The 18067-nt window shown below is 47.6% G+C and overlaps 1 protein-coding gene across 2 annotated transcripts in view; it reads left to right on the forward strand.

Moving 5' to 3' along the window:
• Positions 1-18067, forward strand: part of MSMB (microseminoprotein beta) — a 46129-nt gene that overhangs the window by 27292 nt on the left and 770 nt on the right. The window contains exons 1-3 of one of the 2 annotated variants that reach the window (XM_058671913.1): positions 8372-8461; positions 12549-12654; positions 14247-14352. In XM_058671913.1, coding sequence (XP_058527896.1) covers positions 8459-8461; positions 12549-12654; positions 14247-14352 — 215 coding nt within the window. In that variant the 5' untranslated portion in view covers positions 8372-8458. Of the gene's footprint in view, positions 1-8371; positions 8462-12548; positions 12655-14246; positions 14353-18067 lie in introns of those variants that run through there. The other variant, XM_058671914.1, reaches the window with a different exon arrangement.

Consider the following 18067-nt stretch of genomic DNA (forward strand, 5'->3'; position numbering starts at 1 on the left):
CGGACGGAAGATCTTCCTCTCTGTCTCTCCTCCTCTGTGTGTATCTGGCTGTAATAAAATGAATAAATCTTTAAAAAAAAAAAAAAAAGAAAGCTTATTTCCAGGTCACATTCCCATAGGCCCTTGTCTGTTCAGGTGACAGATTCTGTGTTAAGTCCCTCGATGCGCAATGAAAGAACTGCTCGTCAAGTGCATGGCTGCGGTCCTCTGGGCTGGGTAACAGAGTTGGGATCTGACCTCTTAGGGCAGATTCCATGTGGTGGGATCACCTGGCCCTGAAGTGAGAGCAGAGCTGGGTCAGCTTGAATGGTATAAGGAGGGTCAGGTCAGGCGCTATTGCCCCAGGTTCTGCAGGCCTTCTGAGGGAGCTGACTCCATCTGGGGGGCTCACAGCAGGAATCTCCTCACCTCCCAGGCTTGCGTAAGTCGATCAGTTTCTGTCTCTGTCACTACACACACACACACACACACACACACACACACATACACACACACTTCTGTTGATGGCAGTGGTCCTGAGGGAGAGACAGAGCAAGGAGTTGGGTGGGAGCTTCCTCCACTTTGGAGGCCCTGTTTAAATGGTAGCAGCCTCCCTGTGTTTGGTTTCTTTCTCAAGTTCAGACCTCCGCAGCAGGTGTGTGGGAGGGAAGAACTGTCAACCCTAAGAAAGACACAGAGCCAACAACCCTAGGGACAAATTCTGCCTCCATCTTGTCCCCTGGAAGCCCCTAGTAAGTTCTTCCACCTTCAATAACACTATGCTTTAAGTCTGCTCTCTGCAGCTGCACCTGAAGGACCTGGATTGGGTGATTTACCCATCAACCCTCTGCTGCAGTGAGGCCCCTGGTGCACAGAAGCCCAAGGCCATGGCTGTTGGCCCCAGGGCCACAAAAGCCCAGGTCTCAACATTGCAGCCTGGGGCACCAGGTGTGCAACCCATTGCAGTGATCAGAGGACTCATTTCACCCATAGCACACCACTAGTGAAATGCAGGTACGAATACTTGCTTTGCAGTGTGGTTGGGGCATGGGGGGGTGGAGGAATCCAGGGAGGGAACAGGTGCAAGTAGTTAGGAGAGGGCTTATGTGGACCCTGCTCCCCTCCCACCCCTCCACCCTCATTCCTAAGGTGGTTCCAGAGGCCCTGCTGTTTATGAGACCATGAATGTTGCCACCTGGTCTTCTCTTGAATCTGGGTGGCCATGTATAGTTTGTAGGGCACCAGGAGGAGCAAAAAGCATGGTGGTGACATCTCTGTGTGTTGGCTCAGATGTGCAGGTGGACCTGTGACTGCTGATGCTGGTCCCCCAGGGGTCACCTGAGTGCCCAGTTTGCTCACCCCTCCAGATCTCAGCTACAGCTGGAGGGACAACACCTGGTCCAGCAGCCTCCCCCATGCGAACTGCCAGCAGCTGCCCTATTGGCTATGGTGGTTGAGCAGTTGGCATATCACTGCAAATAAGAAAAGCCTGATTGTCCTGGCATTACATTAGAAAGACAGCAGGTGTTGGCTGCACAACCGATGCATTCTGAGGCTGGCATGGGTGGTGTAGAGTGTTCAGTTGCCACTTGTGACACTGGCACCCTAGACCAGAGCCCCAGTTCCAGTTTCGGATGCTCCATTTCCAACCCAACTTCTTGCCAATGCTCCTGTGGAGGCAGTGAAGAATGGCCTCTGTCACCTGTGTGGGACCCTTAAATCGAGCTCCTGGTTTCTATCTGACCCAACACTGCTGCAATCATTTAGGGGGTGAACCAGTGTGGGGGAGATATCTCTATATACCTGTCTATCTATCCCTACCTGCCTCTCTGTTGTCTGCCAAATACATAACTGGTTTTTGTAAAGGGTGAAATCTGGGGCCACTCTCACTAAGTCAGGAGCAGGTATTTCTGGTTTTTTGTGCAGCTGCTCTAAGCTGCGAGACACATCATCCTTGACCAAATAGCCTTTAATCCACTTGACAAAAGGAACCCTCTGGGCCTCCAGGTGACTCCCTGGCTCACCTTATTCTCAGGGACAAAGGCTGGCTTTGTGGGCTTCTCTGTACTTCATCCAAGATGTATTTGCTCAGCTCTTCTGCTCCCCCCACCCACTTCTCTCTTTCTCTTTTTGGGTTGGAGTTTCTGAAAGGAGAAACATTTATCTTGGTTCATGGTTCTGGGAGTTCAGTTGGAGGGGTTGTTTGAGCAGTTGGCCTTCTTTCTGGAGCCAGCAGCTCCATCCTGGTCCCCAGTGTGGGTGGCAGGGGCACAAGGACTCTGTATAGTAGCAGGAAAATAACATTTATACCAACAAGTATGGGATTTTGATGCCAAGGAAGTTTGTATGGGTAAACATGATGAAATTATAGTTACCCTCTACCCACCTCTACGTTTAACCAACTCCCCTAGCCCCAGGCCATGTACCACCTCTAGTTTCCACAGTGGTTACTCGTGCTCCATGTCCGCATAGAGGTGTCAGCTGCAGTGGCTGCTTTATAGCTTTCCTTTCCCTGTGAGGGCTCCTGTGCCTCCCAAACCTGACGTTAACCACATTTTTCATTCCATCCTCTGCTGCTTTCCCAGGTGCGTGTGCAAGAAGCTGGAAAGGAAGTGGGGCAGCTGGGACCTGAATCAGTTCCCACGTTGGATGATGGGGTGCTGTGTTGAGCCCAACCACACCAGTACCCTGATGCTTTGGCCTGGATACACTTTACCTACTCCCCGTCTCCCCAGTTTTACATGTTGGTCCCTAACCTAACACTGTGCCGGGGTGGTGGGTCTTTAAAAGGCAGGGCCTAGTGGAAGGTGATTGGGTCACCTGGAAAGATCCTTTGGGAGGGAGATGTGCCAGGTATGGGGCGAGGTGGAGAGCACAGGGCTTCCTTAGGCACATATAATGCTGTGCTGGTCACATAGAGCACCTGCCTGAGAATGTTTTCTGTGCCTCCTCTCTTTGGAGCTGTGGCCTCTGTGTGTGTGTCAGAGGAAAAGCTGTGAGGGCTGCCAATCCCAGCTGCTATGATTAGAAGGTGGGATTCCCCTGTATCCATGTTGCAAATGGGGACAAGTGAAATCTTCCACAAGGTGGCAGGCTAGCAGCTCTGTGGAAACTCATAAACGGTCCAGACAATGAACAAGACAAGAAACCTGGCGAATAAAGTGCAGGAGCCCACACTTTTGGACTAACCACCACATAGTTTACTTCACATCTCACTGCAGGCCTCCTGGTGTGTTGGGGTATCAGTGGGAGAGGTGGGGGTGACATTCATTGCTTTCTTCACCAGCGACTCAGCTGTGGCTCCACTCCTGGACCCCGTGTTGGGCGTCGGGCTGTACAAAGCACTTGTTGGCGCTCATTCACACATGCGTTCCACAAGGACAGCCACGGGATTACATGCCTAGAGATGCATTGGTAGTCCATCTCATCTGCATGTGAACGAGCCCAGATGATGGGGGTCAGTCCCTGCACAGGAGCTCCTGGGGCCATCAGAGACGCAGAGGACCTGGCACGTGCAAGGGTGCTGGCAGCACTGCACAGAGCATTGGCTTATAGCTAACTTTCTTCTATAAGTGGAAGGAGTATACTGTAGACTAATGATGTCAGTGTAGCAGAGTAAGTGCCTAAAGCCAGGAACCCTGATATTTATTTATTTCTAAAGATTTATTTGATTTTTTTTTATTAGAAAGTCAGATATACAGAGAGGAGGAGAGACAGAGAAGAAAGATCTTCCATCTGCTGATTCACTGCCCAAAGTGGCCGCAGTGGCCAGGGTTGAGCCAATCTGAAGCCAGGAGCCAGGATCTTCTTCCAGGTCTCCCTCACAGGTGCAGGGACCCAAGGTCTTGGGCCGTCCTCTACTGCTTTCCCAGGCCACAAGCAGGGAGCTGGATGGGAAGTGGGGCTGCCGGGATTAGAACCAGCACCCATGTGGGATCCCAGCGTGTTCAAGGCAAGAACTCCAGCTGCTAGACTAACCATACTGGGCCCCCGGGTGTTTATTTTTATTATCAACTATTATGTAATGTGCATAATTGTATGTTGCGTACTCTTATGCAGCCAACAGTGCAGTAGTTGTATTTACAACAGTATCACCACACACATGTACAGAACTTGTTGTGGGATTGAATCAATCCAGAGCCCTGAGCCAGGGGCTTCTTCTGGCTCTCCATGTGGATGCAGGGGCCCAAGGACTTGGACCATCTTCTGCTTTTCCAGACCAGCTGGATCAGAAGTGAAGCAGCCGGGCTCGGCAGCGTGGCCTAGTGGCTAAGGTCCTCGCCTTGATCCCATATGGCCGCTGGTTCTAATCCCGGCAGCTCCACTTCCTCTCTGTCTCTCCTCCTCTCAGTATATCTGACTTTGTAATAAAAATAAAATAAATCTTAAAAAAAAAAAAAAAAAAAAGAAGTGAAGCAGCCAATACATAAACTGGTGCCCACCTGGGATGCTGGCACTGCAGGTGGAGGATTCACTTGCTATGCCACTGCACAAGCCCTAAAAATCAGGCGATGAATAAATAAGCAGGAAACTATACCTTTAGGGTAACAAGGCTTAATGTCTTGACACAAACCGAAGCAGGAGGGATGAGAAGCAGGGAACTGAGGGCAGATGCACAGATGAGAGGGTGCACAGGTAGGTCGTTCAGGGAAGGTCCACTGAGAAGATGGCACTGAAGTGATAACTTAGGGGAGCAAGGCAGCGAGGCTGGCACGTGCTCGGGGGAGGTCTGGTCATGCAGTGCAGATGACCTGAGTGTGACGGGCTTCCTGGGGACATCAAGGAGGCCTAGGAGAGCTGGGATGGAACACAGAGAGACAATAGCAAGTGCAGAATCGCGGGCCACTAGTTAGGGAGTGCCTTCCCAAGAGCACAAGCATTTGCATGTAGAAGAGGATCCCCAGTAGGGTTTGTAGAAGAGCTGGCACTTCACCAGTGGAGCTGACACCCATGTGGCACATCTGAGCATCCGGCTGCTGCCCCACTTCTGGCTAACACAGAACCTGAGAGTTAGAGGTGCTGGCTCCAGGGCCTGGGACCCTGCCACCCGTGTGTGAGACCCCAGTGGAGTTCCCACTTCCTGGCTAACACCTGGCCCAGTCTCCATGTTATCAACCTTTTGGGGAAGAAACCGGGATACAGAAGCTCTCTGTCTTTTTCTGTACCTCTCTACCTGTTTTCCCCATGTGAAATACTTTATTTTTTTCTAAATTTATGGGAAATGGATTTAAAATACAAGTTAGTTTGGTACAAAAAAAATCTGAAATTTATGTACAATTTTTTTTCCAAAAAGTGCATTTTCCACTAACTTCTCAGGTGCTGCATTGCATGTATAGATATCCATAGGAAGATAGACACTGGAGTGATTAGTAACTGCAGGGGTCGAGAAAGGTGATCTAAGACATTGAAAAGCAGGAAGAAAGGAGTCTCTCTCTTTAACTTTTATCATGTGTTTGCATTGCTTACTTAATAATAAAATGTCTTAAAATATGACACTCAACAGGCTAGTTAATCCCATCTGAACAAAGCCAGGAACCATGTGATAAGTACCAATGGCTTGAAATCTACCTGTCAAAAGCACATCACTGTAAAAGTGGAAACACTAGTGGGGAAAATTTCTTACTTCTTCAATACCCAAGCCAGAGACCAGTGTTATGGTACAGTGGGTTAAGCTGCCTCTTGCAACCTCAGCAACCTTTGTCAGAGCACTTGCTCACCCTCACCTGCTCCACATCGGACCGTGTTCCCTTAATGCACCTGGAAAAGCAGCAAAGGATGCTTGTGTTCTTGGGTCCCTACCCACGTGGGAGACCTGAATGGAGTTTCTGGCCCCTGGCCTCAGCCTGGCTCAGTCCCTACCTACTACAGCCATTTGGGGAGCTCTGTTTCTCTCCTTGTTTCTCTGTTTCTTTTCTGTCTCTCTCTCACACACACACACACACACACACACACACACACTCTTTGTCTTTCAAATAAATAAATATAAGAAGCTTAAAATTAACCCAAAATTCTGAAGTCAGTGTGCTGGCTATGAAAAAAATGATGAAAGCATTTTAACCTGTGTGACAGTTAAGAGCTAGTATCTTTAGGACGAATCTTGACTAATCAAGGAGAAAAAAATGTAGACAGTTCGAAACAGAAAAAAAAAAAAAAGGAACCGCCTAAACCTTGCCAATGATGAAAGGAAAGTCACTAGAACAAAAAATATTTTCCAGCTATCAGAATCATAGATGACAAATTATGTTTTCTTTTACCCAGAAATTTTCCCTCTATCGATTTGCCTTAAGGCAATGAGTGTTAAGTATGGGGAAATTTTTACCTAAAGGATATGAATTTCCATATTTCCTAACCTGGGCCAAAAATCAGCAACCCAAGTGTTCAACATGGTCTCATAGAATCATGCCATTTAAAGAAACTAAGATTTATTTCACTGACTTGAATCAGTAGATGAAAATTTTTTCTGTTTGATAATAAAATTTAAAAAATTTTAAAAACCTGGTGATCAGATTCAAATTTATTGATACTCAAGGGTAGATATATAACACTAAAGATTTATTTATTTTTATTTGAAAGGCAGATTTTACTAAGAGATAAGGAGAGGCAGAGAGAAGTCTTTCATCCGCTGATTTACTCCCCAAATGGAGACAGCTAAGAGCTTGGCTAGAGCTGAGCTTATTAAATCCAGAAGCCAGGAGCTTCCTCCACATCTCCACTTGAGTGCAGGAGCCCAGGGATTTGATCCATCCTCCACTGCTTTCCCAGGTCGTAAGCAGGGAGCTGGATCAGAAGTGGAGCAGTTGGGAGATGAACAGCACCCATATACGATTCCATTGCTGAAGGTGGAAGATTAGTAACGCCAACATGCCATCCCCAAAAGTTTAGATTTTCAGTGGATAAAGAGAGAGCAGGAGAGAAAGAGAAGGAGAGAGAGAGACCCTTGATTCTCTCCCCAGATGTGTACAACAGCCAGGGCTGGTTAGGATCCAAGATCTCAATCCAAGTCTCCCACATGAGTGGTGGAAATCTAGGCACTTGAGCCATCACTGCTGCCTCCCAGGATCTGCACTGGCAGGAAGCTGGGGTCAGGAGCAGGAGCTGGACTGGAGTTCCGACTCTCCGAAGTGGAGTGTGGTCTTCTTAACCTTCCTCTCAGCTGTGAGGTCAACGGTGCATCCCCAGGAGGCATTTCTGAGTGAGGAGAGCAGACAGCACAGCAGTGCAGGTGAGATGCCATGTGTGAAGAAGGTGCACATGAGCTTGGCCTCTCCTCCATGCAAATACACCCAGGAAACTCTTGAGAGAAATTCTGCAACATAGTAACAGCAGCTCTCTTGGACTGTCCAATCACAGTGTTGTTTTGTTTTGTTTTACCTCTTTCCGTGTTTTTTTCCTACGGTGAACCTGGATTGGTTGGGGTGGTTGCAACCAAATACATGTATGCATCACACATACATGCACATGGAAAAATTAGGCTAGTTCTGTTTATAAAGTGAACATTGAGATGCAATAAAAGTTGAGCATCGACCTTTCCTTTCTTTCCTCATCTGTCTAGCCATTCACCCATCTCCTCTCATCTGTCAATGTACCATGCACGGGGAGGCAGCTGGCTCTGCCTACATCCCTTATGGGCACCAGTTTGAGTTCCAGCTTCCCCCCTGTGACCCCACTCCTTGCTAATGCACCTGGGAAAGTGCTTGGGCCTTGCCACACAGGTGGGAGACTCCGATGGAGTTTTAAGCTCCTGGCTTCACTTGGACCCAGACCCATCAGGTAACTGTATGGGGAGTGAACCAGCAGCTGGACACTCTCTCTCTCTCTCTCTCTCTCTCTCTCTCTCTCTGCTTTTCAATAATGAATCTTAGAAGAAGAGGAAGGAGAAAGAGAAGTCAGCTAACGATTCAGCAAGAGCTTTAGAAAATTCCAGTGGGTGGAGTCGTGCCTTGCCCAGAGAAACCTGTGCAGTCAGCAGAGAGCAGAGGTCTCCCACACCGTGGCGGATGACTTAGTACACTTCTGCTGTCACAACAGACTCTCCGGGCAGTGCCAGTGGAGCCACAGCTGCAGGCCTGGTGTGCCTGCTGGGTTGGTCCCTGGGGCTCCTTCACAACTCCCAGCTTCATGGTCTGGCATCCCTGAACCTCCATCTCTATGTTGTAACACCGAGTCGGAACGTGTCATGTGCTTAGCTGTCTACCAGGCAGAGGGAAGGCTCCATGCAGAGGAGCTCTCCTCTGCTCTGACCTGCTCTCTCAGGTCAAGGGGAAATGTGATTGGGGTAGAGAAAAGGGTAAACACTTGGGGTGGAGGCTTGATTTATGAATCAGTCATAAACCGTCTGAGAACATTGGTAGCCCTCTGTAAACACTTGAGGTGTGTTGCTTTTCCGAATCATGTTGCACAGAGGATTATCCTGTCCCATATAAAAGCTGGATCTGACTTTTGCTGGGTGTACCTGTCTGTACAGACACTGCACACCACAATGGTAGGTGACTGCGTCCATTCAGAGAGGCCGGGAAGGGGGGAAATGTTCTATTTATTTGCACTTGCACCAGCAACCACTAAATGCATTTACTGATGACCGGACCTGGTTATGACCCTTGCTGCATGACTTGACATTGAAGATGTGGGTTGTGAAAAGGGTCTCAGAACTCTGGGAAATCTTGGTGAATTCATGCTTTCTGTTGCCTAAGATGTGAGTTGCTTTTCTTCGTAGTAACTCAGGTTCAACAAGGTTTCACATGCCTCTCTGGTTCTTAGGGTCTGTGAGAATGGCTGATGCTATTCAGACCTGCCATTGCACTGTTTTTTAGAGAAGCTGAGCCAGAGTAGGGGTGGGGGAGAGGCTACAAGCTGCTTGGGATACCAGGCGTGGCTCTCTGTCTAGTAGAGGCTCCGCACCAAGCTCTAAGCAGGATCCCCATGGGGGCAAGTTTATAAACCACACTCTGATGTAATTGGTCTGCAGTGAGAACAGGAGTGTGTGTGCTGTGTGTATGGTTTATGTACCTATTTAAAAGGCAGAGTTGGAGAGAGAGAGAATCTTCTATCCATTGCTCCACTCCCAAAGCTCCTGGGCCAGTCTGAAGCTAGAAGCCTGGAATTCCATCCAACTCTCCCTCATGGGGAACAAGGGCCCAACCAGTTGAGCCATCTTTGTGCTTTCTCGGGCATATTAGCAAACAGCTGGATGGAAAGTGGAGCAACTGGTACTCGAACTGGTGCCCTCGTGTGATGCTGGTATTTCAAGTGGAGGCTTGACCCTCTGCACTACAACATCAACTCCTATTTCTTTGAAAAGACAGAGTGACAGAGAAAAGGGGAGAGACAGAAAGATATCTTCCATCCACTGCTTTGCTCCCCCTAGATATCCGCAACAGTCATGCCTGGGCCAGGCAGCAGCCAGAAGCCTAAAACTTCTATCTGGGCTTCCCATGTGGGTGTGAGGAACCCTGGAGAGTTTAGCAGGGTTTTAGGTCAGAAGCAGAGTGGCTGGGCCTTGAACCAGCACCCTGATAAGGGATGCCAGTGTGTCAATAGTGAGCAGCTTAACCCACTGCACCTCGATGGCAGCCTCTAGACCCACCCTTAAGATAACCTAGTAGTCTGTGAACTCATGAATGCTTATGCCAACTGGACCTCGTTGTCCATCAGAGGTCCCACCTGCTAATACCTTTCCATGGGGAATGAATCGTAGCGGGAGTTTCAATGGGTGTCACTCAAGTCATCCTGGCACCCACACAGGACAACCTCCAGGCCACCTTTTAAATGGAATGGGGGAGCAGAGCTTTTTCTGAGACATTGTCACCTGGATCATATGAACTCCCATCAGACACAGTGTTTGCTGCCCCTGCATCCCCCGCTCCCCAGGGGAGTCACACCCCTCAAACTGTTTGCAGCCACCACCGACTTCCTCTCGCTCCTCCCCAGCTTGCCAGGTGCTTTTCTCAGGCCTGCGTTCTTAACCATTTGTTTCCTTTTCCCACTGCTGCATGAAGGAGCTTGTTAAGATGAAATCTTGAAAACGCAAAATGAAGGCTGCTGGTGTCCTGAAGGCTTTGAAGGCTGTTGGTGCAGGCTTTCAAGTTGCATCTCACCCTTAACTTTTGTTCCAACACGACTCTTGTAGCCGTCACTTCCAACACGTGCCTGTTTCCCTCTGAGTGTTCTAAATTATTGCACTATTCTCGTCATTCCATTATGATTCTTTATTATATGCATCTGACATTTGTTTTGTTCTCAGTCAGCTGAACTTTTTCATGTGTTTGTTCATTGCTTCCGTGGGCACAGGTGTGAAATGACACATCTATACTGAGATGCATTGCTTTTTCCATGGGAATATATATATATGACAGACTTGAAATGATCCTGTTCTCCATATATATTTTTTTTAATTTTTATTGATGCTTTGGCAACTTTTCCATGCTCAAACCTGCTTTTCCTCTTTTTTTATGCTGAGAGTAAGATAAATATCTGCCTATATTTTCTGTGAAGACTTTATAATCTTATGATAAACATTTGAACTTCGGGCCATCATCTTCTGCTTTCCCAAGGCCATTTGCAAGGAGCTGGATCAGAAGTGGAGCAGCTGGGATTCGAACCACTGCCCATATGGGATTCCAGCTGTCAAGGGCAGTGGCATTTCCCGCTACACTGTAGCACTGACTTCCTGATTCTTTTCGATCACTGTCGTGTATAGCTTATCTTTCAAAAGAAAGTCTAACACACTGTAAGGGCCACAGGTTTTAAGGCTTCTTTAGAGGCAAAAACCAAAAAAATTCTGTGGCTTAGAACCCACACAAGTTTGTGGTATCTTGGTAAGCGTATCTTTTATTGCCTGGCATAAACTAAGTTATTGCTACATAAATGTCTAACATATCCCATCTGTACTTTTTGCATGTGTGAAGATGTTGGTTTGGGGTTCCGGTGGGCAGGTTAAACACATTTTTATAAATCTTCTTTTGCATGTCAATACCTTCTTTTTGAATTCCTTACATTTTTAACTGGAGAAAAGCACTTAAATTTTGTGTGTGCGTGATAATTACATATAAAACTGTTAAAGTACGTAATTCCAGTGCAAGGAGAAAAAATATGGGACAGGATTAAGCTGTGGATTACTATGCCAGCACCCAATATGGAGTGATGGTTTGAGTCCTGGTTGATTTGTTTCTTACCCAGCTCCCTGGTAATGCTTTAAGAAGGCAATAGGAGATGGCTCAAGTACTTGGGCTTCTGTCACCTACATGGGAGACCTGGATGGAGTCCCAGCCCCAGATGTTGTGGCCACTGGAGGAGTGACCCAACAGATGGAGGATCTTTGTTTCTCCTTCTGTCTCTCCCTGTCATTCTGCATTTCAGATAAATATTAAAATACTTTCAGAGTCTGGCGCAGTAGTCTAGTAGCTAAATCCTTGTCTTGCATATGCCATAATCCTATATGGACACTGGTTCATGTCCCAGTTGCTCCACTTCCCATCCAGAGCCCTGTTTGTGGCCTGGGAAGGCAGTCGAGGACGACTCAAAGCTTTGGGACCCTGCACCCACATGTGAGACCTGGAAGAAGCTCCTGGTTCCTGGGTACGGCTCAGCACCAGCCATTGTGACCTATTGGGAAGTGAACCAGCAGATGGAAGATCTTTCTGTTTCTCTGTAAATCTGACTTTCTAATAAAAATAATAACTAAATAAATCTTTCAAAAAATTATTTTCATTGGAAAGTCAGATTTACAGAGAGAGAAAGATCTTCCATCCACTAGTTCACTCCATAATTGACTGCAACAGTCAGAGCTGAGCCAATCAGAAGCCAGGAGCCAGGAGTTTCTTCTGAATCTCCCACATGGGTGCAGGGTCCCAAGGCTTTGGGCTGTCCTTGACAGTTTTCCCAGGGCACAAGCAGGGAGCTGGATGGGAAGTGGAGCAGCTGGGACACGAATGAGTGCCTGTGTGGGGTAGGATCCCAGTACTTGCAGATAGAGGATTAGTCAGTTGAGCCACCGTGACAACTCCCAAATTTAAAAAAAAAACAAAAAAACTTAAGTACTCCCACTCCATCTTCCTTTTTATGAGATTGCTGGAAATTACCACTTTAATATTCATTTGTTTGTGTGGCTCATCTCAAAAGGATGACAAGAATAGCTTGATCCTTGTCCTAGATCGATTTGTGCATAATCACCAAAGATACCTTTGCCTGCTAGAAAACAAAAACAAAATAAAACGCAACAAGCAAAAACTGCATCTGATTTCTTGCTCACAGCCTGGGCTGCATCTGTCCTTGCTGTGGTCTCCCAGCTGACCCAATGGGTCCTAGAAAGCCAGAAATTCCATTTCTCCATCATTCTTGCAAAGCTCAAAGAAAAAGGAAAAGGCCCTTTTCATAAAAGCTTCCCCAGTTCTGTGATAAATAGCCACCGGGCGTTATTACTTCAGGTGCCATTGACCTCCTGTGTCACTTTCCATAGCTTACACTCCTGACTTGTGCTGGTCTCATTTGCGTGCGAGGTAAGCTGAGTTAAGCTTCTCCCCTGTGCCTCTGGGTTCACCCACTCTCCATCCTCACCCCTCTTTCTGTTCCAGGACACTCTGCTGCGCAGCCTCGTGGTCTTCGCCAGCCTCATGACACTGTGCAATGCACAGTGCTATTTATTCTCCTATGACAGGAGAGTGGAGGATTCCCCCGATGGTGAGTCCCAGTTCTCCAGTGTGAACTAGGTCAGCTGCAGCCTGGGACATGCAACCTGTGGGCAGGGCTTGGACAGCTTTGAATCTACAGAAGAAGGAGGGTTGGGGTGAAGACAAATGGAGCCAAAGGAAGGATTCTAACTCACCATTGTCCTTAAACCCAGTTAGGTGAGAGTTGTCTTCCTTTTCCTTTGGAAACTTGCCAGTGCTCAGATTTCATCCCATCCAAGATCAGCTAAATTAGAATCACTGGGGTCTGGGCTCCTTTTTGGGGGGTGAGTTATCTTGTGGCTTGGGACCCCTGCAATCCCATATCGAAGTGCCTGGGTTTGAGTCCCAGCTCTGCTCCCAGTTCCGGCTTGCTGCAGATACACAGCCTGTGAGCAGCAGATGAGGCTCAATTAGTTGGTTCCCTGCCACCCATGTGGGGGAACTGGATTGAATTCTTGGCCTCCAACTTTGGCACTGGACCAGATGAGGGCTGTTGTGAGCAGGTGGGCAGCAGATGGGAGCTCTGACTGTCTCAAGATCAAATCAAAACTCCTTGATTGAACATTGAGCGCAGAGTAGGGCTGACTCAGTGGGTCTGGAGGCAGGTGTGGGAGTAGGCACATCTTCTGCCATCCCAGTTGATGCTGCTGGTGGTCCTTCGGTACCCTGCAGCACTTGGTACAAAGCAGTGGTTCACCTACTTGGTCAAACACTGGAATTCTCAGGAAGCTTCTCAACCATGGAATGACCTGGGCTCCAGACCCACAGTCTCGGATTTCCTTGTTCTGAGGTGGGTCCCAGGTGTAAGTAGTTTTGTTTTATTTTGAGTTTTTATTTATTTAACCACTAGGCCAATTGCCTACCTGCAGTTGTTAGAGGCTTTTCTTTTTGTTTTAAGATTTATCTTCTTTATTTGAAAAGCAGAGTTAGAGAGAGAGAGAGAAAATATCTTCCATCTGCTAGTTTGTTTTTCAAATGGCTGTAAAGTCCATGACTGGGACAAGCTGGAGCCAAGAACCCAGAATTCTGAGTTCCCCTTTTTGGGTATGATGGGCCTAAGTATTTGGATCATTTTCACAGCTTCTCCAGGCACATGAACAGAGGGTGGATGAGAAGTTGAGCAACTAGGACTCAAAGCAGTGCCTATATGGATGCCAAGTAGGTGAGGTAGTTTAGCTGGCTTTGCCACAGCCTGTGCCTGAGGATGGTTTTGAAGTACCCAGTATATTTCACCTGGTTCACCTAGCAACCACTCATGCAAAACAAAGGGGGGTTGTGATGCTGTGACCTTTTTATCTAGAGAGAAGCCAGTAGGAGAAAATCTGGGCCCACCATGGCCCCATGCTTGTGGTAGAAATCTGATTAAAAGAGGAGGGCCTTATCTCTCACACTATCTGTTCTGAAACAAAATCAGAACAGGTTTAAGCTCTGTAACAAAACAGAATCAGTGGCCGCTACTGCACAGTGGCCATGGGAAGGACAGAAGTACCTCTTCTGTACATCATTGTCAAATTGCAGGGGGCTGGCCTCCCTCTCCTTGTGTGCCCTGCTCCTGCCAGTGATTTGGGGACTCCCCTGAGGATGCTGTGTGTGATGTTTTAGAATGCAGGGATAGCGATGGAGCCACACACCAGCTGAACGTGGAGTGGAAGACAGAAAACTGTGACAGGTGCATCTGTGACGAAAGCAAAGTTCAGTGCTGCAGCACGTGAGTCTCACATGGGTGGTGGAGAGGGATGTGACAGCTCCTTCTTTGAAAGCCCCATCACTGGGAGGGGAGTGTTTTTGTTTGCTTTAAATAGGTTTTATGTTTAAAGCTGTCTTAGATTCCGGAAGAACTAAGCCAAGGCATAGAGATTTCCCATACACCTCTGCCCCCACACAGGCACAGTCTCCCCATTATCAATGTCTTCCAACAGCAGTGCAGTTGTTACAACCAATGACCTCACATTGTCATATAATTATCATCCAATGGCCACAATGCACATTCGAATTTACTCTTGATGTGGGGGGAGTGAGAGGAGAGGGAAGGATGGAAATTAGTTTTCAGTCCTATGTATTCTTCTCTTGATGTATTTACAAACTTCAGAGAGAGAGATTGAGAATCTTCCATCCTTGGTTCACTCCTAAAATGACTGCAACAGCCAGGGTTGGGTAAGGGCAAAGCCAGGAGCCTGGTTCTCCATCTGGGTTTCCCACAATGGCTGCAGAAGCCCAACTGCTCGGACCAGCTTTCACTGCTTTCCCAGGTACAATGGAAATAAAGTAGCCAGGACTTCAACCAGCACTCCCATAGGATGTAAGTTTTGCAACTAATAGCTTGATTTGCTATACCAACACTAGCCCTAGTATCTTTTTCCTTAAATCTCTGTATCCCTCTGGGTTCCTGGAGACAGGAAAGCACATCCAATGGTCTAGAAGTTGACCCAGTCATCAGCTCAGCCTTGGCCACTTGGAGAAGGAAGAGTGGCTCTAAGCAGAAGCAGGGAAGATAGATATGAGATGCAAGGGTTAATGGTGCAGTGTCTGTCATGTGCTATCAACCCTAAGTTGGTTTGCTGTGAGTTCACATCAAACTCCAAGGTCTTGCAAATGCTTCCTGCTGTGGTAGTGGAGGGGAGCACAAAATCCCTACAGCCATCTTGACTCCTAACCCTCCCAGCCCCACCTGATGCCCACCTCACTCTCCACAAGAATGTGAGTGGCATTGACAGAAGCACTTGTGTACAGCAGCGTGTCTCACACCTGCAGATCACAGACTCATCTGAGAGGCTGGGTAGAGTGCAGATTCCTGGGCCCCACCCCAGAGCCTCTGATCAGAATCTGTGAGGGAAGGGACCGAGAAATCTGTATTGTAACCAGGGACTCTGAGAGTCTGAAAGCAACTCCGGTGAGTGGAGGAATGAGTTTTTAACCTCAACCTGACCATCTGAGTCTCCCTAAGGTTTATACAACTGCAAAGTTTGGCACATTTATCAAGTAGGTGCTGGTGCTAAGTATAGAACAGAACAAGAGGAATGCTGGCAGGTTTCCTGCCTGCCCACAGCAGCTGGATCACTGTGTATCATGGCTGAATCTGGATTTTTGTGGCTCCATATCTGGGTCAAGCTTGGAGAAAGCCTGTGCCTGGCTACAGGTAGTACTGGTAAACCATCCCTGGCAGATAATTGGAGATCCCCTGAGAACCAGCATCCCTGCTCTCTGGCCACAGTGAGAATGAGCTGTGTGGGCTAATATCCAAGGTCAGCCAGCCTGCAGTGCTGGGAAGGAGCACCCCTTATGGTCCTGATCTCCCTTCTCATTTGCTCTGAGCTATTTCATCTAGGTCTGCTTTAAAGCAAAAAATAAATCCAGGAATACGCCCTCTGCCATGCACCTTGTCCCTGCTCAGACAGCACAACCACACAATCTCATTTCCTCCTAAACACTTACTTTAAAAAAAATTAGCCTCTAGGGGCTAGTGTTGTGGTTCAGCAGGTGACAGACACTGTCGCTGTGACCCTCAGATTTCCCATGGGAGGGAGTGCCAGCTGCTCCGCCTCCAGTGCTCTTGGGAGGCAGCCAATAACAGACCTGGAACTTGGGTTCCTGTGGGAGACACCCAGATGGAATGGTGGGCCCCTGGCCTTGGCCTGGCCCAGATCTGGCTGTGTGGGCATCTGGGGAGTAAATAGGCAGATGGAACATCTCTGTCTTTCTCTCTGTGCCACTTTGCCTTTCAAGTAGATGAGGAGAAATAAACTTTTGAAAATGATAAAAATCAGCATCTCCTGGACAACAAATCATTATTTTTTAAACGTTTAAAGAAATGTTAGTGGCAAAGATACATTTCAAAATACTGGCTATTTTTACCATTTTAAGTGTGTATAATGCAGGACTATGAAATTCACTCATAGATCTATGTAACCGTAGTCACCATGTCCGAAACCTTTCAGTGACTCCTTCTGCTTGTACTACTTCCATTGGGCAGTATCACACCTTCTTCCTCCCCTGGCCCGTGACAACTGCCAATCTGCTATCTGTAACTTTGCCTCTTGTAGATTTTTCACAGAAATGGAATTATACAATCTGCATCTTTCTGAGAGTGGCTTAGTGTTCCCTGCGTGTTTTGTGGGGGTCATCCAGGCTGCAGCCTGCATCAGGAGTTGCTTCCTTTTGATACTTGGAAACCAACCTGGATGATCGGAGTAGCTAGCATACATTTCTCACGCTCCTGTGCTGATCAGCTGAGGGATGCTGCAGCTCTTGGCTGTGGTGGGCGATGCTGCTCTACCAGTCCGGCTGAGTGCCTGCTTTCAGTCCTCTGGGGTGCATGCCTGTGGGTAGAAATGCTGGGACATGTCGTATGATGTTTTTTGTTTTTTAACTTTTGCAGAAATTGTCCATCTGTTTTCCGTGGCAACCACAACGTTTATATTCCATCCATTAAACAACCTTTTTTTTTTTTTTTTACTTAAAAAAATTTTATCTGATTCAATTTTGGTTATCAGTAAACATTCTTTGAAAAAAATGACTGATTTGTTTATTTGGAAGGTAGCATTACACAGAGAGAGAAGATGAGAGAGAGAGAGAGTCCTTCATCTGCTTGTCCATCCTTCAAATGGCTGCAAAAGCCTGGCCAGGCCAGAGCCAAAGCCAAGAGCCTGGAGCTTCTTGTTTGGCTCTCACACAGGTGCAGGAACCCATGCCCTTGGGCCATCCTCTGCTGCTTTCCCGGGCACATTAGCAGGGAGCTGGATCAGAAGCAGAGCAGTGGGTATTTCAATGGACACCCACCTGGGATGCTGGCATTGCAGATGGCAGCTTATGCCTGTATGCCACAACATGGGCCCCCAAATGACCACTTTTAATATTAAAAATTTTCGTGATAATTTCCGAAGTTTTCAATTTAAAACGTGTTAATTACGAACTGTAGGAATCAGAGGAATAAAATTAGAATCTTATTGCCTGAAGGCAATAATGATGACCATCTTATCATCATTTCCTTCCTCTTTTCTACCCATTATTTTTTTCTTTTAGAATTTTGCTGTCTGGGCTTTTCACTCTACATGTTAGCAGGAGTACTCTCCAGCTCCTCAGACTCTTCCAAGGAGTCATGTAGATGCCAACTCTGGAAGATGGAACCAGAACCTCAGTGCTGGTGCTTGCTTCCCCTCTCAGGACAAGCCTGCAGGACCTCGGGTGCTGAACGCCCCAACCTCACCGGTTCTGAGCCCCACGTTTAGGTGGCTTGGAGAGCAGGCAGTTGGGATAGAAGAGTGACAATAACCCTTTAACACAGGAGTCAGGGGTCACTTCTTGGGAGGCAGCATTGTCATAAAGGAACCGGGCATAGCTGTTTCCGTGCACACTCCAGGCAGAGGCAGGTGAAATGCAGGGTTGAGGCATGGGCTTCAGGGGGCAAATGAGGCATAGCTATTTAC

This window comes from Ochotona princeps, chromosome 13 (assembly GCF_030435755.1).
Source record: "Ochotona princeps isolate mOchPri1 chromosome 13, mOchPri1.hap1, whole genome shotgun sequence".
Classification (NCBI taxonomy): Eukaryota; Metazoa; Chordata; class Mammalia; order Lagomorpha; family Ochotonidae; genus Ochotona; species Ochotona princeps.